This window comes from Rousettus aegyptiacus, unplaced genomic scaffold (genome assembly GCF_014176215.1).
Source record: "Rousettus aegyptiacus isolate mRouAeg1 unplaced genomic scaffold, mRouAeg1.p scaffold_m13_p_1, whole genome shotgun sequence".
Lineage (NCBI taxonomy): Eukaryota > Metazoa > Chordata > Mammalia > Chiroptera > Pteropodidae > Rousettus > Rousettus aegyptiacus.
This window is the reverse complement of record NW_023416284.1, coordinates 35,608,007-35,635,755: the sequence shown is the minus strand read 5'-3', so window position 1 is coordinate 35,635,755 and position 27,749 is coordinate 35,608,007. Positions and strand designations below refer to the sequence as shown.

Sequence of the window (27,749 nt, the reverse complement as noted above, 5' to 3'; positions counted from 1 at the left end):
TCTCTTGAAACATTTCAGCCTCTATTCTTTCACCTTTCTCCATGTAACAGTATATAGATTATCACAAACTTTTTGCTCTTTTTTGGATAATACCAAGACTGATAATGTCTTCCTTAAAATATACTACTCAGAACTGAACACAGTATTCTGGATGTAGGTCACACTATTAGCATATACTGTTATTAGTTTCATGGTTGTCCATCTTCCTTGACTCTGAACTTAAAAGCAAGAACTAAGTCTTAGTCACTACCTTTATCTTAGGTTGTGGTCATGTTTTCATCACTAGCATAGTACCTGGTGCTTAGTTGGAGTTCAAAAATTCTAACTGAATGTAGTTCCTCCTTAACTTTCTTGATATCTAAGATCTTATTACTTTACCTTTGGGGGCAGATACAGTGTACTCTTGCCTTATAGTGACTTTGTAATGAACCAAACTGATGCTTTTTATCAAAGATCAGCAAACTTTTCTTTAAAGGTCCTGGTAATATTTATGCTTTACGAGCCTTACTCTCTGTCATAACTACTCACTTCTGTCTATAGCACAAAAGTAGCCATGGACAATGTATAAATGAATGATTGTTGGCCATATTCCAATAAAACTTAAGGGAGACTGAAGTGCAAATTGCATGTAATTTCATATAATTTTCATGTGTCACAAAATATTTTACTTTTTAAAAGTATTTTAAAATAAAAAGCATTCTTAGCACATTGACTATACAAAAACAGGTCCCTGGCTAGATTTGGCTCACAGGTAGTAGTTTGCCCACCCTGATCTAGACCAATCCCTGTGTGATTGGTTTTTTATGTTTGAGGATACGCCTTTACTGTTATCCTTAACAAATATTCATTGCAGCCCATATTTCTAGCTTACGCAGGTCTTTTTGGATGCTGATTCTGTCATCTAGCATATTAGCTGACATCCCAGATTTATGTCATCTGCAAAATTGATAAGCATACTTTTTCTATCCTTAATAAAAAGGTTGAATGAGATAAAGGATAGAGGTGTTATGTAGTTAATTTTTTCCATTAATTTTCATTCTTTTAGCCATTCAGAGAGTCATAAATATCGACCTAAAGTACTGCCTGTCAGTCAACCCACATGTCTCTGTCTAGTCCACAGGGTATCTTGAGAAACTTTGAAGTTTTGTCGAAATGTTCAGAACATGTCTTTAATTGGTATAAGTCTATCAAACAAACAAAAATGTATAGGTATGGTATAACTTTCGTGAACTTATGTAACTACTGCTTCCTATTTTACTATCTCATTTACCTTTTCAAGGCCATCATTTTAATGATGGAATTTAATAATTTTAGAATTTTGTTGAGAATTAATATCCAAATTCATCAATCTGTATTTTTAGGAATTCATTTTCTTCTTTTCAAACTAGGGGTTAACAATGTTCCTCCCACACCAGTCCTCTGGTTCCATTAGTGTTAAAAGCAAGAAAAAAGGCACAAATTAAAATATTAGAGTATATGCCTTTTTTTGACCAATCTTACCACAGCTTTTAACACTATCAGATTTTAAAATTACAACAAAAGTGAACTTTTTGCCAATAAATATAAAAAGAAGAAATGGATAATTTTCTACAAAATATTAATTTCAAAATTGTCTCAGGAAGGTGTAGAAAACTATTGACCTTGAAATAGTAAAAAAAAAATCTGCGTACAAACACTATATCAGGCTTACAGGATCATATAACCCCTATCTTATAAAGCTTGTTCCAACAGCTGAAAAAGTGGGGGAGCTCTCCAACTTCTTTATGTTGGGAGTATTATATTTATTCCAAAAGTAGACATGGACTGAATAGCAAAGGAAATTTATTGGCCAATCTCACTTAGAAATATGTTTGCAAAAATTACAAATAAAACATTAGCAAACTGAATACAACTATGGATAAAAATAATATACTTTGGTCATTGTAAATAGACTTTATGCTAGAATCTGGGGATGTTGTAACATTAGAAATATTGATTTAATTTATCACATTATCAACCTGTAGAGAAAGCCATGTGATCATCTTAGTAAATGTTAGATGAGCATTTGATAAAACTCAATGTTTATTTGTGGTTAAAATAAAAATAGCAAACTAGAAGGGAATTTCTGTAACCCAATGAGCAGTGTCTAATAGAACCTTCAGTGAGCATTACATTTAATGGTGAAATGTTAGAAATATTTCTTGTGTGATAAAGAGTAAGATTTTTTAAAAGTAATATTTTTAAAAGAGCCCCTGTACAATAGTGATAGAAACCATAAGGCATCTAAGAATAAATCTAACAAAAGCGGTGAATATATGTTTGGAGAAAACTATAAAACAATTTAGGGACTTAAAAGAGGTTTCAATGAAGAGATAATCCCGACCATGAATTTTATTGTTATACATATGATATTCTGTCTAGATTAATCTATAAATGGAATTGAATTGCAATCAACATTTCAAAAAATATTTGTTTCTGTAATTTAACTGTTTCTAATCAGGTACAAAGCATAGAACTAAACCAATTTTAAAATTAAGTAGAGGAATTTACCTTACCAGATATTAATACTTATTATTCCTATCCTTCCATTTTCAGTCTATCTATATATTTAGAATGTATCTCTTGAAAAGTGTATCTAGTTGGGTTTTTAAATTCAGTCTGATAATGTAGTGTTCAGTTTATCAACATTTAATGGAACGATTTATGTATTTGTGCTTAAAACAATCTGGTCATTTTATATTTGTCTTTATTCTTTTGTTCCCTTTTTTGGCCTTCTTTCAGATTAATCCGGTATTTTTATGGCATCCCATTTTTTCTTCTCTGTTGCCAACTTCCTATAACTCTTTGTTTTATGGCTTTTAGTAATGACTTTATTCTAATCCTAGGATTACAACATGCAGCCTTAACATCCTCATCTACTTTGAATTAGTATTATATCACTTCATGTTCAATGTAAGAACTTCACGAAAGTACTTTATAGAAAGTCTCATGTAACTTCTCACCTTCTGTATTATTATTGTATTTATTACTTCTACATCCATTAAATCCCTACCATTCACTGCTATTTTTTTCTTTAGTCAATAGTCTTATAATTTTTAAAAAATATTCTTTTATGTTAGCAATATATTTACTCTTTCCTGTGCTCTTCATTCTGATACATTCAGGGTTCAACCTGGAATCATTACCCTTCAGCCTACAGAACTTCCTTTAATATTTTTTTGTAGGGCGGATCTACTGGTAACAAATACTTTCAGCTTTTGTTTGCCTGAATATATCTTTATTTTGCTTTCACTTTTGAGGGATGTTTTTGCTGGATATAGAATTCTATTTTTTATTGTTTAGCACCTTAGAGATGTCATTCCATTGTCTTTTGGCTTCTATTTCTGATGAGAATTCAAATCTGATTCTTACTGTTCTCCTTAATATTATGTGTTTTTTATTTTGACTGCCTTTCCCCCCTTTCTTTTTTCTTTAAATTGCAGCAGTTCACTAAGGTGTGACTAGGTGGGATCCTCTTTGTATTTATCCAACTAAGGGTTGATGAACTTCTTGGATCTGTGACTTTGTCTTTCATATATTTTAGAAAAATTTCAGCCATATCTCTTTATATTTTTCTTCTACACTATGTTCTCTTTCTCTTCTCCTTCTGGGACTCCAATTACATGTATCAGAATAGTTTGATTGTGTTTCACATATATCTGATGCTTTGTTCTGTTATTTTAATTTTTTTCCTCTGTGTTTCACTTTGGATAATTTCTATTGAACTATCTTTAAGTTCAATGACCCTTTCCTATGCTGGTTCTAGTATGACGTTAAGCCTATCTGTTGCAATCTTTATTTCAGGTATGACATTTTTCAGTTCTAGATTTTCCATTTTGTGTTTCAGAGTTTCCACTTCTCTGCTAAAATTCCCTTTCTGTTCATCCATCTGTGCATCTTTTTACTAAATTCTCTAACAGATTTATAGTATTTATCTTTATCTTTGTTTGCTAATTCCAGAACCTGAGTCAACTATAGATCTGCTTCAGGCGACTGTATGCTGGACATTGTGTTTAAAAGAACAGACACAAAACTATATAGTGTTTTTTCCTCAGAACACACAATTTTCTTTGTCTAGGAGCTGTGATAAGGGGCAAAACACTTCAGTCCAGCGCTGAATTGTGCTGGAATTGGACCGAGTTGTAGTTTTATTTAAATAATTTCAATTTACCTCTGATTTCTGATATTTAGGAGTGAGATCAGTTCCCTCTTTCATGAGATCTTTGAGATGTAAGTACCTGAGGTCACAGAAATCTTTCTTTGCTTTAGTTTATACCCAGTTTGCCTGTGAAGCTCTGCTTAGGGGCTGATTTTTTTTTTTTTTTTAATCAGGAATTAAGCTGTGTGAGAGCTAAGATGTAGCTCTGCTTAGTTACGCACAACAACATGGATGTATCTCAAAAATATAGTAATGAGTGAAGCCAGATACCAATGAGTACAAACTTTTGATTACATGTATATGAAGTTCAGGCAAATTGAATCTATAGTGTTAGAAATAAGGACCATGCTTACCTTTGGGAAAGAAGGTGGGGTTGTGATTGAGAAGGGGCATGAGGAGGACTTCTCAATTGCTGATAATGTTCTATTTCTTTACCCGGGTAGTGGTTATCAGGATGTGTTTACTTTGTGAAAATTTACTGTGCTATATACTTGTGATTTATATTCTTTTCTCGATGTGTGTTATAGTTCATTAACAAAAAGGAAGTGTGTGTGTGAGGGTAACTTTTATACACACACACACACACACACACACACACAAACACACAAAAACAAAGTTAAAAAGAAAAATCAAGCCTCAGAGTAGAAGACATTTATAAAACATATAACAAAGGATTTGTATCCGGAATATTCTATTTTAAAAATACCTACAAATCAAAAAGAAATGGGCAATTTTTTTTGAAAGAATAATCCAATAGAAAAATGAGCAAAGGATAGGAAAAAGGAAATAACAGAAGAAGAAACCTGAATGGCCCATAAACGTAAGAAACAGTATTCAATCTCAGTAATAATCTTGGCAATACAAATAGAAATCTTATTGAGATACCATTTCACACCAATGAGATACCAAGTAGGTGATTGTTAGAATATGAGGAAACAGAGACTCTCATACACTGCTGATGGTACTATAAATTGTTATAATTTAGAGATCAAATTGATCAATTATTGAAGATATGCTGATTCTAAATTTCTGCAATTTTTCTTCTATGAAGAAATTCTTTTATCTGAAAAACTTTCTCCCACATGTGCATATGGATACATGCACAAAGATGTGCATTGTAAATTTGTTTATAATAGCAAAATTGGAAACCAACCTAAATATCCATCATTAGAGCAATGGAGAAATACCTTACAGCAGTTAAAATGAATATAGTAGATTTACATGTATCAACATGATAAAACCTTGAAAACAATATTGAATGAAAAAATCAAGTAGCAAAAGGATATATACATTGGAAAAAAACCCAAGTTTTCAAAGAACAGTACCTATTTTTTGGAGAGATATATATATATATATGATACTTATGTATTAAATATATGATAACAGTATAAAAAATATAGTCAGGAAGCATATTCATTAAGGAAGGGAATAGGGCCAGGTAAAGGCTACATATTTCTCAAAAAATTTTTTCAAATAGATATGGCAAAAATGTTAACATTTAGAAATTTGAGCAGTGGTACATAGTCATTTAATATATGTAATATTCTTTGTACTTTGTCATTTGTTCATTTGAAATAGTTTTGTTTTGTTTTGTTTTTGAAAAGTTAGACTGGAGTCAGAGTATGAAGGGTATTGGAAGCTTTTCTCACTTTTCTAAATGTTCTTTTGATTCTTTGTAGATACAGCTTTTCTAGTCGCTTTGTACCTATATATTGGTTTGTGCCCACCAGATCAAGGAGGAGGGTGAGCGAGATCAGATAGAATCTTCTCTGTCTTCCTTCTGACTTACTCACCAAGGTTCATAGTCAAACTCAATAATATCCTTTCAGGATACTACCATTAAACTTAAAATATTATTATACAACAGAAATGTCCTTAAGTCCATGACCCAAGTGAGTGATTTGTAATTTAAAAATAAGTAAAAAGATGTTTTATCTCTTCCATTTCTGCTAAAAAAATTACAAGATGTCTTTTCAGATGTAAATATTTGTTTGCTACTTCATTGATAAATGTATAAACAGTCTCAAAGAATCTGTTTTTATGCTCCAAGTTTTTTTTAATTTCAGAAATATAACTTTAAAAAATTTACCCACTAATTTATATCACCTTAGCTTGTTAACTATTTCAGCATAGTTATTGAGAGTTTTAAATTTTAGAAGCAGAAAAATGATTTCAGAGTAGTCAAGAACTTGTTTTGAGGAGTAGAGTAGTCGAAATGCTTATATCTTACAGATTATTCCTGTGAGAGGTCAGAAGTCTGCTTATGTAAATAAACATGTTAGAATCCCTCCCACTTGTTGAATGGCTTGGTTGTTAAGCTGTGTGCTAGGCAACAGGCTTTCTTCCTTTCTCAGTTAAAGTGCAGAGAATTCATAAGTTGCTTTTGTTGTTACTGTTTTATTTGCAGGTTAAACACTTAAAGATGAGAAAAGTTGATCTCTGTTTGAGCACTGAAGGGGCTGAAGTGATTTTAGCTACATCAAGTGATGAAAAGCACCCCCCTGAAAATATGATTGATGGGTAAGAGTTACTATTCTTTCTTCCTTAAAGTTTTTATATTAGGTCAATGAACCCCTTGAGTACTGGGACTGTGTTTTATAACAATTAGCACTGTTAAACATAGTTTAATAAACATTTGGTGATGTAGATAGTACCTGACAATATCCGTCTTTGGCACCATTTCTAAAACTAATTCAGTTGTATATATTTAGGTTTTTGATCCTTTTCTTCATAATGCCTAAACTGACCTTTTTATACAGATAGTTTTTTTAAGAAGTGGTTTAACAGGGCAAAACTTCAAACACTAACTACGTCATTTTGTACAAGTGTACACTTTAATATCTGGTTATGGTTTTATTCCAAATTTGTCTTAGTAAATAGGAATATAAACATTGTAACTTCCTATGTATTGCCTATTTCCTTATTAATCTAAGCAATATCTTTTCTAAACTGAATGTTTCATTTCTTGCTATCTGCCTGCATTGTTTGCTTCTCAACTTCTTGATATTATTCCAGTTTCTACTCTTCGCTGTGCTAGAGCTTATTCTGCATAGAGATAAATATCATTCTCAGACTTTTAAATTCCAAGAAAAAGGAATTAATGGGAGAACTCTGGCTATTTTATTACTCTCTCGAGTTCTCTTTCTTTGTATTTGTATAGTGACTAGAATTTGACTCATAGAACCCTATAATTTTAGAGCTGGAAGGACTTAGGAGTTCATCTTATCTAAACCTTTCATTTTAGATGTGTGAGAGAGGTCAAGTATTAGTTTTAACTATTGAAAGCAGAGCCAATTGTAACACAGATCTTGTTCTTTGTGTTCTTTTGTGAAGCCCATGTATCTGGATAAAATTAGCAACTCAGACTCTTCCTTTAAACCTAGTTGTTATTTCCTCTCTGATATCTGTCTTTTTTCCTCAAGTAGAATGAGTTTACCTTTTTTGTTGGAACTCTAGTAGAATTCAGTATATACCTCTATTACCTTATTTATTCCTTTATTATATAATTACTCCTCTTTAATGTTTGTCTCTTAACTGTGAATTGCTAGAAGTCAGCAACTATGACTTATTCATCTTAAATTCCACAGTGTCTTAAAATATTTGTTGAGTAGGTTGTTGAAGTAGACCATCAAATATTAAACTCAGCTAATACTGGAGAGTAGCTGAGTATTTATACATACACATACATATATGCATAAGTTACTTTACATTTGCATAGGACTTTTTAGTCTCATAGATGTTTTGTTATTTGACCCACATTGTAGGCTTAGTGAATAAAAGGCAAAGAGAAAAAAAAAAGATTTTCAACCCTAGAGGTAAAATGACTTGCTCGAAATCATACAGATAACCAATTAGCAGGATCAAGATTAACACCCATATCTTCTAACTCCTAGTTTGGGGTTCTTTGTACTGAACAATGGTAACTCAAACTTAAAGTTTGCATAAAAAAACTTACTATCTGTTTTATTTGTCTTTTTGTTTGTTTGTTTGTTTTTTGCCTGTTCTTAATCTTTCTTAGTGTTTTACTTTCTGAAATTCAGGTAATAGTTATTTATCCCACTCTGCCTGGGAGTAGGGAAATTAATGTGGGAACTGGTGTGAGAATACATAAACCTATAAAGATTTGCCTCAAGTTGTTTGTCAGAAAAATAGATCTTTCCACATATCAGTCCATATTAATGAATGGTTAAGTATGTAATATTTTTTTAGGGTAAGCAAAATCCTTAATACAGAAAACCATATGAAATAAAAATAGTTACTGACCTCATAACTTAATAGAGCACATCAGAGACTTTTAATCCATATACATTTCCAACAAATAGAATTAGACTTTATATGGTAGATATAAAAATTATTCTCTGCTCATACATTGATTAGTCTAAATGGAAGTAACCATAGAATTATTTAGAGAAAACAGTGCTATAAATTTGCCCCTACAGGGAAGTGCTCCCAACTTTCTGTTTCCCAGAAATGAGAATTAAAGAAAGTGATGATATTTTTATTTGCCCTTGACTCCCTTTTTGCCATCTGGCATTTTATACATCAGTGAAAAAGGAGAAAGGAAGCTTTTAGAAAAAAAACGAGTTAAGAGAAAAATTAGAGAGATTAGTCCTTTTGGGATAATGTAGAAGAATACTAGATTTACAGTTCAGATTCCTGGATAAGTGCACTATATTTTATCTTGGGCTAAAAATATACGTGTTACTCTTTGAGCCTCGGTTTTCAGGTCTGAAAAATGGGATTAACATTACCTTCCCTGATTATCTCAGAGTTATGAAAAAATCATATGAGGTTATAGATATTAAACAGTCATTGGCTGTAAAGCCTCATTTAAAGAAAACTACTATTTTCATGACTTTATTATATCTAATAATGAGGATTCAGTTATATGTCATTTTTAAATCCATATGTCTCTGCACACTATTTGATGTTATTATATTGGTTTTGTTCATTAAAAGCACCCAAGAAAAAACATAGGGCAATCAAAAGTCATTTAATTTACTTAAATAATATTTAAAACCATATCAATGTAAATGTTAAAATTATGAAATATTAAGCATAGTATTAAAAATCCAGAATTGTGAGTTAGGAAACCTGCTTCTTTTTTTTTTTTTCCCTAACATCTTTACTAACATATTATTCACATACCATACTATTCACCCCTTTTAAAGTCTATAATTCATTGGCTTCCAATATATTCACAAGAGTTATACAACCATCTGCACAATCAATTTTAGAACATTTGATTGCCCTAAAAAGAAACTTCAGAACCTATTGAAATTACCCTGTCTTTCCCTATTCCCACCAATCTACTTTCTGTCTCTATAGATTTGCCTGTTCAGATATTTCATATAAATGGAATCATACATATGTGGTCTTTTGTGACTGGCTTCTTGCACTTACATGTTTTCAAGTTTATTCATATTATAGCACATATCAGTGCTTCATTCCTTTTTATTGCCAAATAATAGTCTATTGTATGTATATAGCACATTTTATTTATCCATTTATTACCTGATGGAAATCTGGGTTATTTCTACTTTTTAGCCAGATTTTCCCAATCTTATTAAAAAATGTCAACTTACAGATCCAAGAAACTAAGCAAACCTCAACCAGGATAAATACAAAGAGACTATATCTGCTAAAAAATAAAGATAAAGAAAAAAATTTTAAAAAGCGAGAGAAAAAGTACATTAAATACAGGGGAACAATAGTACCAGTTACAGCTAACTTTGTATCACAAACGGTGGAGTCCAGGTAACAATGCAACAATATTTTTTAATGCTAGAGAAGAGAGACCAACCCCCCAAAACCCCTGTCAGCCAGAATTCTATATCTAGCTAAAATATCCTTCAAAAATTAGGATAGAATAAAGACATTTTATTTATCACAAGTAGACCAACATCACATGAAATGATAAAGGAAGTACTGTAGTTGAAGTGATTATAATACTAAATGAAAATTCAAACCTACAGGAAGAAAGTCGGTACATTGGAAATGGTAAATATTTGGGTAAGTAAAAATAAAACCTTTGTTTCTTTTAATTTTTTTGAAAGACACTGACTGCTTAATGGGAAAAAAATAAATTATACAGTGGAATTTATTACATATGTAATAAGGCACAGGAGCATGAGCCTGCATGACTTGTTTGCAGATTTTAACTGGCTCACTATGACTACAGTGGTGGAAGATGATATCATGATGGGAGAGGAGACAGTACTTTAATGATGGGACCAGACTGTACAGGTCATAAAATGCCACACTAATACATTTACATTTATAGGCATTAAGGGGCCACTGAAGGCTTTTCGATAAGAATGACATAAATTCTGTTTCTGTGTTTTTAGGAAATACATCTGGTAGTAGTAAAGAAGAGCTATTAAAGTCGGGGAAATATTAGAGGCAGAATGAACAGTTAGAAAAGGATTGCAAGAATCCAGGGGTCATTTATTTTTTTAAATACTGATTCACTAGAATTTTGTGAATGTTTAATTTTTACTTGGCTATTCCTTTCTCTTTTTCTTTAAAATTAACAATAGGAATTTAGAAACATTTTGGACCACCACAGGAATGTTCCCCCAAGAGTTCATTGTTTGTTTTCACAAACATGTGAGGATTGAAAGGCTTGTAATCCAAAGTTACTTTGGTAAGCAAATCATACATTAATTTTCATCATCTTTTAATTTCTCTATAGGCAGATGGCACATATGTAGACTTTTGGCAAAACACTAATTTTCTTTGCATCATGGAATCCAGTTTTTTTGCATTGGGAGAGTGGAGAGTATGGGTTAAGTGCCTTAAGCACAGTTAGACTCTCTGAAACTCCAAATTTGAAACCCTTCCAAAGCACATAATAATTTCCATGTAATTTACTATGTGAAAGTCTTTGGCAAAAGACTGTATTATGAACATAAGAAGCCAGCTCGCCAGAATGCCAGATTCCTTGATGTATTTATTGCAGATTTATTTGACTTGGGGTTCTCTGTCAAATTCTTTCTGAAAATATGATAACCCTGATTATTTGTATTGGATAATTTTGATTCTTCTATTAATAATGAGCGTTTTCTGAGGGCTTTAGGAGGAGAGTCTCCCATTGCAACATCATTCTAATCCTGCCTTATGTTTATTTAAGGATAAAGTATTCTGACAGAATCATAGTAGGAAACAGAATACATTTCAGATGGTTCAAATGAAGAAATTTTATTGATGGGATTACTTAAAAATTATGTTCTGGCTTAAGGGAATAAACCAGGGATGGTGAGACACAAAGAAACTGGCTACAGCAGGAAGGCATTTCCACCTCTGGGCCAAGGGAAGGAAGTAGTGTTACTGGAGTCCAGTGAGAGCCGTAGCCTGTAAATAACGGCCTGCCTGGCAGGAGCTGTAATTATGAAGGGACATAACCACTTTCAAAGACATGGCACTGAAGCAGGAAGGGAGTGGAGAAAAAAAAACCTGCTCTACTTCCCCACTGCCCTCCAGTTTCCTCCCAGTGTCTCCAATTGGCCAGATCAAACCAGTAGCCATTGGACAAGAGAGTCCATGTGATGCAGTCCACAGGGGTCCTCGCCCCCCTCCACTGGTCACAGAACAGAGAAGGGGATAAATCGGTCTGGCATAGTGGGGACTAGGTTAGGGTAATGGAGAAAAATCATTGCAGAAGGAAGATGACTGCTGTCCTGTTAAGTTTCACTTCTGTCATCAGTTGTAGAAGTTCTGGTGTCAGACAGACCTAAAATTTAAATTTCAGTTCTGGCACTTGCTAACTCTATATTGTTGAACGTTTTACCTGACTTCTCTAAGTTGCCTGATTTCTCTAAGCCTGTTTACTCTTCAGTAAAGTAGGTTAGTAATACTATTCTCACAAGATTGTAGTCAGGAGTAAATGAATAAATATGCCTGACTCATACACAGTAGATTCTCTGTAAAGATTTATGACCAAGACTACTACTGTTATTATTATTACCTGTATAGAAAAAAAATCGTGGTGATACTAAATTCAAAAAGGCTCCACTAGGTCTGTTTGTATGCTCGCAATCACTTGTAAGATTACAGTGACACAAGACTGCATTTTACTCTGGGGACTTATGGAAAAACAGTAAATGAATTATTTTCAGAACATGATGTTCCTGATCCCAGTTCTTTGTGCAGTCGCACCTATGCCTGACAGTCTCAGACATAGGAAAAAAGGAATATAGGGGCAGAACATAGAATCATGTAGATAACACTTTACTTATTTTCTTTATTTGCAATGTCAGTGCGAACCTTGAGGATTGAAAAGAGTACCTCTAAAGAGCCAGTCGACTTTGAGCAGTGGATTGAAAGAGGTATGTGCTTGTTTCACCAGCATTTTTCTGAGCATGACGGAATAGAGAATTGTTCTTTAACTCTGTTTCCAATCGGTCTGCATTTTGGTGAAAACAGATGACCTGAATGATTCTTGTGACATATTTAGAGCCTAGAAAAACCCAGTTTTGCCACAAGACTGCTTCTTTACTTAGTAGTTATGTAACTGTTAACATGTTACTTAATGTTTCTGAGTTTCTGAATCCTTATCTGAAAAATGGAGATGATACCTACCTTTTAAGTTTTTTGTGATTATGAAGTCTGGTGTATGGTAGACAAACAATAAATATTAGTTTCTTATCTTTCCTTCCGGATTAATGGTACTATGTATCAGAAGAATTAGTAGCCTCTAGTTACACATATATTGCTTTCCTTCCCACAATGCCATGAAAATTATAGTAAAGGAATAAAAAGAAGCATAAACCTACAAGGACAAAAACAAAAAAAACAAAAAACCAGGAGATCAAAGCAGTTGTGAGAGATATATATTGTAGAAGAGAAAACACAGATGTAGAAGTGATTTCTGTAGCTGAATTGAGTGGGTTATAACTTAAGCGCTGGCCAAGGAGTAAATCACTAAGAAGCAAGCCAATTTGCCCAACAGAACCCTGGAAAAGTCTAGAATTTGAGGCAAATGGTACCATGAGAAGTGTGAGTGAGACACTGGCCGGAAGAAAAGGGTCATTAGTTGAACATCTATATACAGAATGTTTGAACCCTAGGTATCTTCTAACCCACAAAGGTAGGTAACCACTCCATTCCCCTACAAACCACCCCAAGGGATGACTTGGAACATTGAATATTGAGGTTCTCTCTACCAGGCATAATAGAGAGAGTGATTGAGACATGGAGGGAAACAGATTTAGGTGGAAGCTTGTGTATTGAATAGTGGGAACTCCTCCTGTGCTCTGCTGTTTATGACAGCAACCAAGATTATAGCCCCAGGTAGGAGATAGGAAGATTCATCTTTGGAGGAACTGAATGGCTCCAGAAAAAAAATCTATGGATGCTGACAAAGGCTAGTTCATTCCTGCTCACACTATCAAAGTCTACTGGTCAACGAGCCTGGCTCATGCATGCAGTTTTCAAATGATTTATTCATAAGGTGCAAAAGACAAAGATCATCACACTTTAATGAAGGCCTCAAATCCTGAATATAATCAAGTCCTTAGCTCTAATTTCCAAGCTATAGGAAATATGGAGGATAAAAGAACAAATTAAATCATGAAGACACAAAGTGACAAAATGTAGGACATTCTACAGCAGGGATCCCCGTCCCCTGGGTAGTGGACTTGTGCCAGTCTGTGGCCTGGTAGGAACTGGGCTGCATAGCAGTAGGTGAGCATTGGCACGAGTGAGCGAAGCTTCATCTATATTTGCAACCACTCCCCAGTGCTAGCATCACCACCTCAGCCCCACTTCAGATAATCAGGTATTAGATTCTCATAGGAGCACTGGTCCCTGGTGCCGAAAATGTTGGAAACCGCTGTATCTATAGGACAACTGACCTGATCTCTTCAATAAGTCAGTGACATGGGGAAAAATATGTGTGTGGGAGAGAAAGCAGTTCAAGATTAAAAGAAACAAGTCTGATTTGAATAAATCAACTATGAAAATATTTTGGGGACAGTGGGAAAATTTGAGTATAGACTGGGTATTATATGATATTAAAGCTTATTTTTAATGTTAATATGATAATGGTATTATGGTTATGTAAAAATGTACATTTCTTATTATTTAGAGATGGATAATCGAATATTTAGAGGTGAAATGTCATGATGTCTTAGACTTGCTTTAAAATACTTGAGCAAAAAAAATTAGATAAATCAAGTATGGTGAAATGTTAGTAATTATAAAATCTAGATGATGAGTATATATATATATAGGATTTAGTTATGTTCTGTCTTTTATGATATTTGAAATTTTCCAGTTTTTCATAATTAAAAACTAAGCAAATGAAATGAGTTTATTATTAACTCCTGGTGGGGGAAGAGTTGAATAGGAAAATGTGATCATCATTCGTTACGTATTTCAGCAGCAAATAAAATTAATGTAGACAGTAATATAACCAAATAATTGATTTCAAAATTGAGAGAATGGCAGAAGGGAAAAGTTGCAAGAGGAAGAGGAAGAGGATATTAGTTTAAGAGATCTAAATTTTCATCTGCTATAATATAAAATTAGTAAAAAATTTGACAAATCAAGACAAGGGATATAAATATAGTATAATTCCAGGAAAACCAGCTTAAAGAGTTGAAAATGCTATGTACTTCTAGGAAGCAGGACTGGAGGAGAAAGGAGAGATCGAGCAGAGGATTACTATTTTTCATTACCTCAGAGAAAGGTTGGGAAACAAAGTCATACATAATCTTCCTAGAGACTTCCCTTTTTATACCATGTGCCTTTTAAAACTATATACACTGACTATTTTAATACAAAATAAAATTAATTTTTAAATAATGTCAGTATTTTTTATTATATCAATTAAATCTTTTGTTTCCAAAAAAAGTTTGATATGATTAACTAATGACCAAATAAATCTGTCCTAAAATAATATGAGTAAAGATTTTCTAAAGTTGGATACCAGTAAAGATCAATGCAGGGCAACAGAATTTAGCATGATAGTAAAAATTTACCCCGAGAAACTGAGCTTTAGTCATTGCCCATGGAAACAGTAAGATGGCTCCTTTTAGGCCTGCAATTGCTGTTAGTAGCTTGATCCTTAAAAGGGATTTTCACATTTTATCAAGTCCTTTCTTTATATTCCTTTACTAAAATTTACATTTACATTTCCTTATGTTTATACATACTCACTAGAGGTATTTTATAACTCATAGTTTATCTTTTGTACCTTTTTTATCAAGTATCTTTATTTTTGTATTAAATTTAAATGCCAAAACACAGGTAAATTTGGTGTAATTTTAGATTACCAGATAGTGTGTTTTGCTGAACATAAATTTCAGTAGTTATCCCTCTTGTACTTTGAGCCCTAATTTATTTCTGTTAAATTTGTATTTTAGATCTAGTACACACAGAGGGGCAGCTTCAAAATGAAGAAATTATGGTAAGTAAATATACTTCGTAGAGATAAACATTATATTTAGCTAGCATAGAATATTTAAATTTTAAACCTATCTCCATAGTCATAAAGTTAATACCCTCATGATATGATAGGTTCTATACTTAGTTAACCAATAGAGAAGGTTATTTGCAATAATGTTATAATCTAAATGTAGCTTTTATAAATTAGGCTTTTATCTAACTGACAGAATGACAGGCAAAGATAAAACAATTCACTTATTTGTTTTTATTTTAATTTTTTCATTCATTTATTTGGAAGTACTTTCTTTGCTTTCTTTCATTTGATTCTGTAGGCCTTTTAGAATAGTAATCAAAAAAGGTTGAGATGCCAAAATTGGATGTTAATTTAAGCATGAAAGGACAAGAGAGATTCAGATAAGGGGAACTGGAGCATAGGATCAGCAACAAATAAGCCAAAGAGAGATGAGGTGGAAAGAGAACAAGCATTTTTCGACAACATTCCACTGGGCTTTGCTTGTCAAGTGGAATGAATGCCTGTTGATGAGGAAGCTGCTGCCTCATCAGGAGTTTTTCTGTTCCTGCTAGTTTGTCAGGCTCTGGTTTTAGACAAATACAAAAACATGAAAAAAGTGAGTGTGTGTTTTTTCAGGTGGTAGTATTTAATTAAAGCCTCTTGAAATGAGGGTTAAAGTGGTACCTTGTTCATTAAATTTCATTTTCACAACTTTCTGGGAGCTGCTATGAAATCAGTGTTTCAAAAGAGTTTGTAGGAAGTTTTGAATCCTTTTCATTGTCTTTTCTACCAGCCAAATGTGCCCAGTGACTGTGGAGGCCAATGACGGGGACAGAAAATAATTAGACTGAATTTTATCTTCCTACTTTTCTCCATCTTTACCAATGGGTTATGATTAGTACGTCTCTGCTGAGTATTTTGTTTCAGGACTTACTGTGGATCAGGGAGGCTCCCAGCATTATAGAACATTTAGAAAATAGTAAGAGGGAATGGGAGGCTGAAAATCCCCCATATTTTTATCATCCTGTCACAACAACTTTTATTATACCTACTTTTTTCCAGTTGTTGACCATATATATCACATATAGTTATAATGGTAATATGTCAACAATTTTGTATCATTTTTAAACTTAATATTATAATTTTATAATTATAATTTTAAGTTTAAATGTATGCAAATAGGCAAATGTTAACTAATTTCCTTTTTCTTCCCTCTGTCATTATACTACAAGGGACATCTTTACGTTTTTAATTATTTAATAAGATTAAATTTCAAGGAATGGAATTACTAGGTTCAAGGGTATAAACATATTTATAGCTTTTAAAATATATTGCCAAATTGCTTTATAGAAAAATTATATAAATGTAAAAGTGTAGTAATGTTTCAGGGCGGTATAGTCTGAGGCATCATTAACCAAAGGAAATTTATTATGAAAAATACTTTAAAGAGACACTTTGAAAAAATTGGTCAGAAATGTCATTTTTAGCTCCACATGCTATTTTTCATCAAAGCATGGCTGATATTCAGCTGATACACACTAGAACAACTATACTATTATATGTAGCTGGCTTCTCTTCTGAATATGATCTTATATATGTTATAATTAGAATTTTACTTTTGCATCATCAAACCCTTTCTTCTGGTAACTGCTTATTTAACAGTTAATTAGAATTGCTAAGAGCATCCATATTGATTTTCCCCCACAGGCACACGATGATGGCCATGCCACTTACTTGAGATTCATTATTGCATCAGCCTTTGATCATTTTGCATCTGTTTATAGCATTTCTGCGGAGGGAATGGCGGTCTCCCATTATTCTTAATAATTATAACAAAATGCTCTTGCATGATTTTTAATAATATATTTATTTAAAAATGAAATTGTCATTGATATACTTTATTAAAGGGATTTTTATCAATCTGTTTCAGTTTTTATTACTTTTTGTTAACATTTTGTACAGAAGAGTTTGGTATTATCAGTCAGCAGTGATGGCTATCATGAAGTATATAAAAAAGTTCTTGCTTCAATATATATCTTAATCAAGGAGGTTACTGTACATGAAAACTTAACTGATCACACATTGTGTTCCCATAGCATCTAACATGGTGCCCTTCAAATCTTAGTGCATTAATTTTTTAATTTATTTATTGATAGATGCAAAGGGCTAAGTGAGCAGTATAGATAGTAAACAATGTACAAGTTCAGAAAAGAAAAAATACTTTATGGGAAGGTTTCACCGAGATCATGGAACTTGAGCTGGCACTGTGGGACAAATCATTATATGTATGTATATATGTATGTATGTATGTATGTATCATTTTATTTTGTCTTGATTTGAAAACCTCAAAGAAGAGTTAGGAAACACAATTCTACTGTCCAGAGACAACCATTTGATATTTGGAATGGATTGAGGGAAAGTAAGGCTTCCTTAAATATACTTTATTATATAGCTTGACTTTGTAAACACGAATAACTAATATAGCCAAAAATTTAAAAAGCAGTTCAAAAATTTGAAAACAAATAGACATGCATAAACCTAACTTTATCACAAGTTGATGAACGCACAAGAAAGAATTGACATTAGAACATAATATTTTGTCTGTTGTCTATACTAGTTTCTTAGTGTTGCTGTAATAAAGTACCACAAACTTGGTGGCTTAAGCAGTAGAAATTTATTCTCTTGCAGTTCTAGAGGCTAGAAATCAGAAATGAAGATATTGGCAGGATTTGTTTCTACTGGAAGCTCTGAGGGAGAATTTGTTCCATGCCTTTCTCTTTGCTTTTGGTATTGCTAACAATCTTTGGCATTCCTTGGCTATGGTTTCATAGATCCAATCTCTGCTGCTGTCATCACATGGCATTCACATCATCTTTCCTCTATGCATATATGTTTCTATATATCTTTTTATCTTCTTAAAAGGATATCAGTTATATTGAATTAAGGGCCTACCTGACTCCAGGATGACTCATGTTAACTAATTACAACTATAATGATCCTATTTCTAAGTAGGGTCACTTTCATAGGTACTGGGAGTTAGGACTTGAACCTATCTTTTTGAAGACACAATTCAACCCACAACACATTCTTACTGAAATATTTTTGCGATAGTTAATTTTATATATCATATCAAGTAGGCCACAGTGCCCAGATGTTTGTGTAAACATTCTGGATGTTTCTCTGCAGGTGTTTTTGGATAAAAATAACACTTAAATGGGAGGACTTTGAGTAAAGCAGATTGTTTTCCATAAGGTAGGAGGGCCTCACCTAACCAGTTGAAAATCTTAATGGAACAAAGACTGATCTCCTCTGGGCAAGAAGGAATTCTGCCACCAGCTGGCTTTTGGACTTGCAACAGTGGCTCATCCCTGGGTCTTCAAGTCAGTGGCATGGAAAATGTTAATTAAGAAAGGGGGCCTGCTCTAGATTCAAAGAGATATGAGTCCCAATAACCACATGCCATGTGTGGATTGTATATGGATGCTGATTTGGGAAAACCAACTGAAAAAGGACTTTTTTTCCTTCTATTTATTTATTTATTTGTTTGTTTGTTTGTTCATTTAAACAATTTTTCCAATTACCTTTAACATACAATATTCAATTAGTTTCAGGTGTAAAACACAGTAAGTAGACATACATATAACTTACGAAATGGTCATCCCAATAAGTCTAGTACCCATCTGACACCATACGTGGTTATTACAATATTATCAACTATATTCTTTATGCTGTACTTTACATTCCCATGACTGTCTTTATAACTGGCAATTTGTAAATCTTAATCCCCTTTTTTCACCCTTCTGCCAACCCCCCTCCCATTTGGGAACCATCAGTTTGTTCTCTGTATCTATGAGTTTGTTTCTGTTTTGTTTATTTTGTCTTTTAGATTTCACATATAAGTGAAATCGTGATATTTGCCTTTTTCCAACTTACATCACTTAGCATAATACCTCAGAGTCCAACCATGTTGTCTTTTTTATGGCTGATTAATATTCCATTGTATGTAGATACCACATCTTCTTTATCCATTCATCTATCAATAGATGCTTTGGTTGTTCTATATCTTAGTTATTGTAAATAATGCTTCAATAAACATAGAGGTGCATATGTCTTTTTGAATTACTGTTTTGGATTTCTTCAGATAAATATCCAGAAGTAGAATTGCTGGATTATATGGTAATTCTAACTTTAAGTTTTTGAGGAAACTGTATATTGTTTCCCATAGTGGTTGCACTAGTTTACAACCCTACCAATCTTCACCAACACACGTTGTTTGTTAATTTATTGATGATAGCTATTCTGACAGGAGCAAGGTGATATCTCATTGTATTTTAATTTGTATTTGTCTGATGATTAGTGATATTAAGCACTTTTTATATGTCCATTAGCCATCTGTGTGTCCTCTTTGGAGAAATCTATTTAGTTCCTCTGCCCATTATTTAATTGGATTTTTTTTTGGGGGGGGAGGTGTTGTGTGAGTTCCTTATATATTTTGGATATTAACCCCTTTTTGGTTGTATCATTGGTGAATATCTTCTCCCATTCAGCAGGTTATCTTCTCGTTTTTGATGGTTTCCTTTGCTGTGCAAAAACTCTTTAGTTTGGTATAGACCCATTTGTTTATTTTTTCTTTTGTTTCCCTTGTCCAAGGAAGCACATCCAAAACTATATGAAGGGCGAAGAGATTTTCAGAAGGGAATTACTTCAAGTTAGGAACAATTTTAAGGTTCTTGATACTTCCTGATAAATTGCTTACTAAGATTTGTTGCTCAAATTTACTCTTAGAAAGGTAGCTTTTAGATGAGTAGAGAGTAGGAAAGGTATTCCAGGAGCAGCATTGGTGTGATCAGATGTGAAGGTGAGTACTCTTTCATGAAACATATTTGGGGAATAATGAATATATAAGTCAGACTAGAGCAAAGAATAGACTAAAACCGTACATTATAGCCATATCATGGACAGCCTTTAATGCTTTCAGCTATTTCCCCATAATGCTGAAGCCATTTAAGGTTTTTGAGAAGGAAAGTGACTTAGAGCAATTGGGTTCATGTTCAATACAATGAAATGCTGAGGATTTTCTTTGGCCAACTTCCTAAACTGAAATGTCAATAATTCTTTGCCTAAGAAACACTGCACTGAGGCTTACAGATTGCTGGGAGGGATCTCCAGAGGTTATCTGATTGATCTCTTTGGCACAGGCCTCGTAAATTATCTACAAATCTTTTTTCTGTTTCTATGTTCTGTGGATGCAGAGAACAAGTTCATATAGTACTTGTAATACCACTTTATGATACTTGAAAAACAGCATCCTTTAACCCTTCATTTTCCTAGTTCTTAACAACTCATTTTGCCTTACAAAACTAAGTTTCAAGCAATAGATATAATAATAATATGTGGTTTTATACTGCTCAACCCCATCATCTTCTTAAAGTCTCATTTATCCCCAATTCCTCTATCCTCCCCATTTGGCCTTTTCTCCACCCTTCGCTAACTCCCGACTACTATGGTGCTGTGCATGCTATGTGATCTACACCTTTAGGTTTGTTGTTTCCTCTTCTAGGAGGGCTCTTTCTCTAGGTTATCTACCTGTACAGCGAGCTTTTTCATTTACTGCAGATCCTTACTCAGCGAGACCTTGCATGGCCTCTGTATCTAAAATTACAGTATCTCTCTTCCCTCTCCACCAGCCCCCCACCTTGAACCCCTCCCAGCCCTGCCCATGGGATCAGGCAACAAGGTAGCCACCCATGCCCTATGTACCTTACACCTCTTTTCTCAGTACCATTAAAATACAACTTAGATTTTTTTCCTTTAATGATATCCTGAGTGCACTATGAAAGATGAGGGCATTGCAGCCTCCTTTCAAGTGTGACTATCTTGAGTAGGGGGCTCAATTAATTGAATTGCCTCCACTCCCATACCCTTGTAGGGATGTCCCTGCTTCTCACTATCTATTTGTTTCTCATTTATTATGTAGATCATTTTTATTATCTCTCTCCCTCACTAGAATGTAAGTTCCACGGGGCAGGGAGTTTTGCTGCTTTTGCTTATGACTATTCTCAGTGCTTAGAACAGTGCCTGGCACATAGTAGATTTTCAATAAATATTTGTTGAGTGAATAAGTGAATATTTCGTTGAAGGAAAAAAGCGTTAGTTGAAGCAAATATGACAATTCATTTATTTGCATGTCTATCTATATTTGAGGAGTTTTTAATAAAGCTAGCTAATAATGTGTGTATTTTTGTATCACTTACTGTGGGCCAGTGCCTATCACAGTGCCTTGCATAAAATTAAACAACTAATCCGTATTTATTTAGAGGGATGGATTTTAAAAGTAAAAATCTAATAACTTTTTAACTATGTACTCAAGCAAAGCAAAGAAATATACAAATAAAAGTCATTATGTCTATCATCATTCGTACAGAATTTTAAGAAAAAGATTGCAGTTGTGAATTCTTTCTCAAGAATATCCCTCTGTGCAGGGCATCCTTTGGGGACTTCACTTTCTAGGCGATGATCCAACAGCTCTTTGTCACTTGACCCTGATAGCATGTCTTCTAAAAAATACTATGTGGTATAGTATATCAAAGTTTTAAACAGGCATATATGCCTTTGACACAGTAATTTCGTTTCTAGGAATCTTGTCTAATGAAATAATCAGATAAGTGCAAATGGACAAAGATTTATAGCAATGCTGTTTGTAAGATGGGAAACTGGAAATGATTATACATCCATACATTAGGAAGTATGATATATGCAGTCATCATATATCATACTTTATAATGGGATATAAAACAAATATAAATGAATACTTCTGGTTAAAGATGATGGAGTAAAGGGATTTTTACTCTGTCTTCTTTCTCAAAAGTCATTATTCACACAAAAAAATATAAAAAGAAAAGAAAAAATTTTCCAAAGAAATCCAAGGAAATAGAGTCTTTAACTGGGAAGCCTCCTTGCTAAGTACTGTGAAATCAGGATTTGGTGGAGGAGAAAGCTGAGAACTGATTTGCTTTCTCAGAGCTAGAGACTTTCTTAAAACATGTCACAGTTATGAAAGGCTTATTAAACAATCTCTTGTGTAGATTGAAGTGATCTCTGTCTGCAAGTGGCTTCAAGAGCTTGGAGCATGCTCCCATATGGCTCAAGTTAGTAACTCAAAATTACGGAGGAGATGGAGCTGGAGAAACCAGGGTAGACACACCAGAGGAGACTGCTGGGGGTTAAGCATAGTGAAAGAAAGTATCTTAGATTGCTTGGGCGGCCATAACAAAAGACCATAGGCTGAGTGGCTTAAACAATAGAAATTTATTTTTTCATAGATCTGGAAGCTGAAAGTCCAAGATCAGAGTGCCAGCAGGATTGGTTTCTGGTGAGACCTGTCTTCTTGGCTCGTAAGTAGCCACTCACCGTGTGCTCACACGACCTCTTTGTGCATATGGGGAGGGAAAGAGCACGTGCACTCTGGTGTTGTATCAGGGTCCTAGCCTTATGGCCTCCTTTACCTTTAATTATATCCATATAGGCCTTACCTCCAGATACAGTCACATCAGGGCTTAGGGCTTCCATATATGAATTTGGAGGGGGTTGGGCACAATTCAGTTCATAGGAGGTGGTGAAAAGGCAGCCAAATCAGAAAGAGTGAGATTGAAAGGATTTCTAGGCACCCCATTGCAAAGGAAGTCATAAACTTAATAAGAGGGCATTCAAAACAACTAACCTAAATGAAAGTCTCAGATTGCCCTAGCTTACTTCTCATCCTTCTATACTATGTTTCAGGAAATAACAAGCCCCATTAAAAAAAAGAATAATCAGAAAAGATACAGAAAGGGACTGCTTAAGTCAAGTTCTCTAGAAACAGCCTGACACAGAAATTCTTGTAGGAGAGATTTTACTGAGGGAGTGCTCTCAGGAAGCAGGATAGGGCAGAGGAGAAGGTAAAGTAAAGATACGGCTTCTGCTGAAGTTTAGTCTCAGCCTGACCCCATAGGGAATTCTAGAGCATGAGTGTTACCAGAGAGGTATGTTCCCTGACCTTGAGGCAAGGACCAAGCCTCTGTACTCCCCAAATCCATCATTTGTTGGCTGTGGTTCACACTGACTGGAACATAAACTCTCAGGCATTTCTGGGTAAGGTGGTAGCTCCTGTCATTTAGGGCAATTTTCAGAAGAGGATTCTGTGAGCTATTAGCAGTCAACATAGCAACTGGCACATGGATACATTGACTTGGTAAAGGGGGTCTGGACAGAGCACCAACAGCAGTGTTTCTCAAGGTGTGGTCTCTGGAATAGCAATATCAGCTTCATCTGAGAACTTGTTACAAATGCAAATTCCCTACGCCAACCCCAGGTCAATTGAATGAGAAACTCTGGGAGTGGGACCCATGAATCTTTGTTTTAACAAGCCCTCTGGGTGATTTTGATGCATGCCAACGTTTGAGAACCACTATAACATAGGGAATTATGACTAGGAATTACAACAAGGATGGGGGGAGAAAAAAAAAATAAGGCAGGTACAGAACATTTGTTGTAAGAGAAATTACACAATACATCAAGAATTGAGACACTCATATTAATTGCTCAAAAAGGCAGCGCTCAAAGAGAGATGCAAGGATTTAAAAAAAAATTATAAGACACAGAAGATGAAAAGTTAGCTGGCAGAACTAAGAAAATAAATGGAAGAGAAAACTAAAACGTTCAGAGGTAAAAGCACATAAGAAGCAAAAGGATGATGATGGGAATTGTAGTCAGTGTTCATTTAGGAAATCTGTAATCAATTTAGATATATATTCAAAGCAGTGAGAGGAATAATGCAAGGAATTTGTTACAAAGTATTGAAAAGGCTGGGAAAACAAGTAGGAGATGGGAGTGTAACCCAGAGCTAGAGCCCATGATCCACACTCAGGTTGACCCTTGGAGGCACCACTGCTGCCTCTGAACAGAAACTACCCCATCACCATGGCTAGTGATACCAAAGCTGCTACACAGTGCACAGTCACCTGTGATCCCTACAGCCAGTACTGGAAAAAATAGCTTTTCCCTTCCATCTACTTTGTAATTTCCCACTGTGCTTCCCATTGGTGGAACCTAACAAGAAAGCACTGACAGAGGATTCTAGAAAATGCAGTTTTCAGGCTTCCAGCTGCCTGAAATCCAGAGGAAAGTATGGAAGAGTGGGGATGGTTGAGAACCAACAAACTATTTCAGGTACAATAATAAACGCAATTCGAGGAGAATCAGGATCACAGGAGAAACCTTGAAAGAAATCACAAAATGGAATAGAAAAAAGGATTAAAAATAGTTATAGAGAAGATAATAGTTATGGAATAAAAAGGGATTCAACATACCATATAATTATTGTTCCTGAGTAAGAAAATAGGACAAAATACAACAGAAAAGATACTCGAGGCAACAGAAGAAAATGTCCCTGAAATTAAAAACAAAATCTAAATCTTAAGATCTAAAGAGGATATTAGTATTTGCCTTAATCCATTTGGGCTACTGTAGAGTGGGCAACTTGTAGACAACAGAAATTTATTTCTTATAGTTCTGAAGGCTGGAAGTCCAAGATCAGGGTGTCAGCAAGGTCAAGGGAGGTCCTTCTTCTGGGCTGCAGAAGTCTATCCTCATGTGGTGGAAGGGGGCACACTAGCTCTCTGGGTCCTCTTTTATAAGAGCATTAATTGTGTTCATTAGGACTATGCCCTCATGACTTAATCTCTTGCCAAAGGCCACGGTGAGCTTTAGGATTTAGCGTATGAATTTGGGGTGGTAGGGAACATAAGCATTCAGACTATAACATTAGTCCAGGAAATTTTTATATAAAACAAACACTGGAATATGTCTTGGTGAAGTTACTGAACTTCAAGTATAAAGAAAGAATCTGATAGATTTCAAGGCAGAATAAATGCAAGTGCCAGGAGAAATGCAAGTGCTGGCCTCAGACTTCTTCTCTCTTTATTGCTAGATAACAGTGGAGCAGTGTCCACAAATCTCTGAGGTGAAGAGATTGAAAGATAATAATCTGAAACCCAGGCAGGTGTCCTGCGGGAGTAAAGACTGCAGACTGGCATTAGTAAGCATGTAAGACTTCATGGAACACAGGATCCATGTGCCCTTCTTGAAAAACTACTTGAGACTTTTAATGATGTAATCTATATGGCTTGTTAGATATCCTGGAATCCTTCCTCAATCAAACACCCAATAATGCTGGATAAAATACTTTAATACTTTAATACTTTTAAATTAATGGTGGAGCTTGCCAGAAATGAAATATGTAGCCTATGGCCAGGAACAAATTGAGAGGCTGACTTGAGGGAGGCGAACAGCATTAAAGGCAGCAGGTTGTTTCTGGGGACATCTACTAATTCCTGATAGTTGGAGCTTTGGTTTCCTAGGCCTCCTGCCAGGCACACAAGGCAATGTTTTTCATCTGCCAGAATGGGTTGTAGGCTCCTTGCCCCACATAAAGCCAAGTACTGCAAGGGGCATCACCCTCAAAGAACAAGTGAACTGGGGAAAAAAAACTTCTCATCTAAAGCAGACAAACATGTTGTGATGAAATATTTATTTCAAATTGATGTTGACTGCAAACTGTACTAAGAGCTGGACGGGACATATTAACAAGCTTCTTTTACTTACCAGTAATTTACAATGTTAGCTAAGCAGAATGGGTTCATTCTTGCTATCCAGACCCAGAAAGGTCACCTTCAAAGAGAAAAGCCCTTCTCCATCATGAATTAGAATTGAGTCCCAGCTTTCTGCAGCCCCTTGCACATGTTCTTTTTTCCACCTTTGCCAATGTAGTTTTCTCCACTTAAATGCCCTTCTCCCTCCCCATGTTCTCCATGTTCCCATTCCAAATTATGGAAGTTCTGGGTATCCTTGAAGACCAAGCCCAAAGGCTACCACCTCCATAAAGCTTTCCCAGATCCACCCAACTCAAAGGGATTGCTCTTTCCTCTGTAGTTACTGAATATTTAGTGTCTCCTTCAGCTCTAACCCATCATATTCCCGCTTGAATTATGGTCATCGCAGCGTATATCTGGGCTCCCATGAGGTTAAGCTGCTGAAGGACAATAGCAGGACCTTGTCCATCTTTGCATCACTCAGCACCTAGAAAAGATTCTGCTTAATTAAAGCCTGATGCATTAAATTGAAGAGAATTGAACTGGAACTCTTGAGGTCTATTTTATTCTGAAAACTCAGTTCCACCTGCGATTATTTGATGGAAACTGTGAGGTTTCTGTGCATTTATAGACATCAATTGGAGGAGTCAGAAGTGATTGAGATGAGCATGGTCTTATAAGCTCTCTCCTTTTGTGGAACTTAGGCAGGACAGTCCTCAACTGTGTTTTAATTCACAACTGCTCATTCTCAGTATACCCTGCAGACTCATGCTGGTATTGGTCAGTTGCTTTGGCAGGATAAAGAAATTTTACTGTGTCCCTTCCGTCCTGTCTTCTTACCATCTCCCATCCCCTAAAAAGGGAGCCCAAAGAGGTAGTTGGGGAACAATAATAATAATAATAATAATTGTCAGTACTTCCATGGCATTTTTTTCTAACCCAGGCACAGTTCTGAGTGCTTTACTCATGAATCCTCTCCATGGAGTAGGCACTATTGATACCCCCACTTTATAGTTCATGATATCAAGGCAGCTTAACCAAAGTCACATAGCTGGCAAGTAGAGCCGGGACTCTGGCCTTGAAGTTAGAGATGGGGTTTGAATCTCAGCTTGTTACTTATTAATTCTGAGACCCTCCACAAGTTAGTTAATACTGAGTCTTTATTTCCTCGTCTGTAAAATGGGGATAATAATCTCTTCTTTGAGATGTATAGGGTTTAAATGAGATAACCCAACTGAAAGTGCCTGTGTCTGATAGATGACTAATGATAGCTATTTTGAAAAAAGAGTAAAATAGCATAGTAATAATAACATTGTAGCAACTATGGCAAAGCCCAGGAGAATGTTTTCATGTAGAAAAATGCCTCCCAAGTCCATTCTTTTATGTCATATTGCGAAGGTACTTTGATTCTAATGTGAAAAATTCTCTAGCAGGAGTTCACATATTTGACATGTAACACATAGAAACTCAGTGTTCTTTCCATCAAATGAGGCCCTTCCAGCATATGGTATTTTTGCAGATCAGATTACTTACTGTACATTGG

The 27,749-nt window shown here is 34.7% G+C and overlaps 1 protein-coding gene across 10 annotated transcripts in view; it reads left to right on the top strand.

Annotated features, from left to right (window-relative positions):
- Window positions 1-27,696, top strand: part of HSPB11 (heat shock protein family B (small) member 11) — a 30,229-nt gene extending 2,533 nt beyond the window's left edge. For 6 of the 10 annotated variants that reach the window (XM_016120357.2, XM_016120346.2, XM_016120354.2 and 3 more), the window contains exons 2-6: window positions 6,585-6,697; window positions 10,717-10,823; window positions 12,436-12,504; window positions 15,544-15,587; window positions 17,286-17,502. In XM_016120357.2, coding sequence (XP_015975843.1) covers window positions 6,600-6,697; window positions 10,717-10,823; window positions 12,436-12,504; window positions 15,544-15,587; window positions 17,286-17,402 — 435 coding nt within the window. In that variant the 5' untranslated portion in view covers window positions 6,585-6,599 and the 3' untranslated portion in view covers window positions 17,403-17,502. Of the gene's footprint in view, window positions 1-4,872; window positions 5,975-6,584; window positions 6,698-10,716; window positions 10,824-12,435; window positions 12,505-15,543; window positions 15,588-17,285; window positions 17,503-22,900 lie in introns of those variants that run through there. The other 4 variants (XM_016120352.2, XM_016120355.2, XM_036234316.1 and 1 more) reach the window with 3 other exon arrangements.
- The last annotated feature ends 53 nt before the right edge of the window (window positions 27,697-27,749 follow it).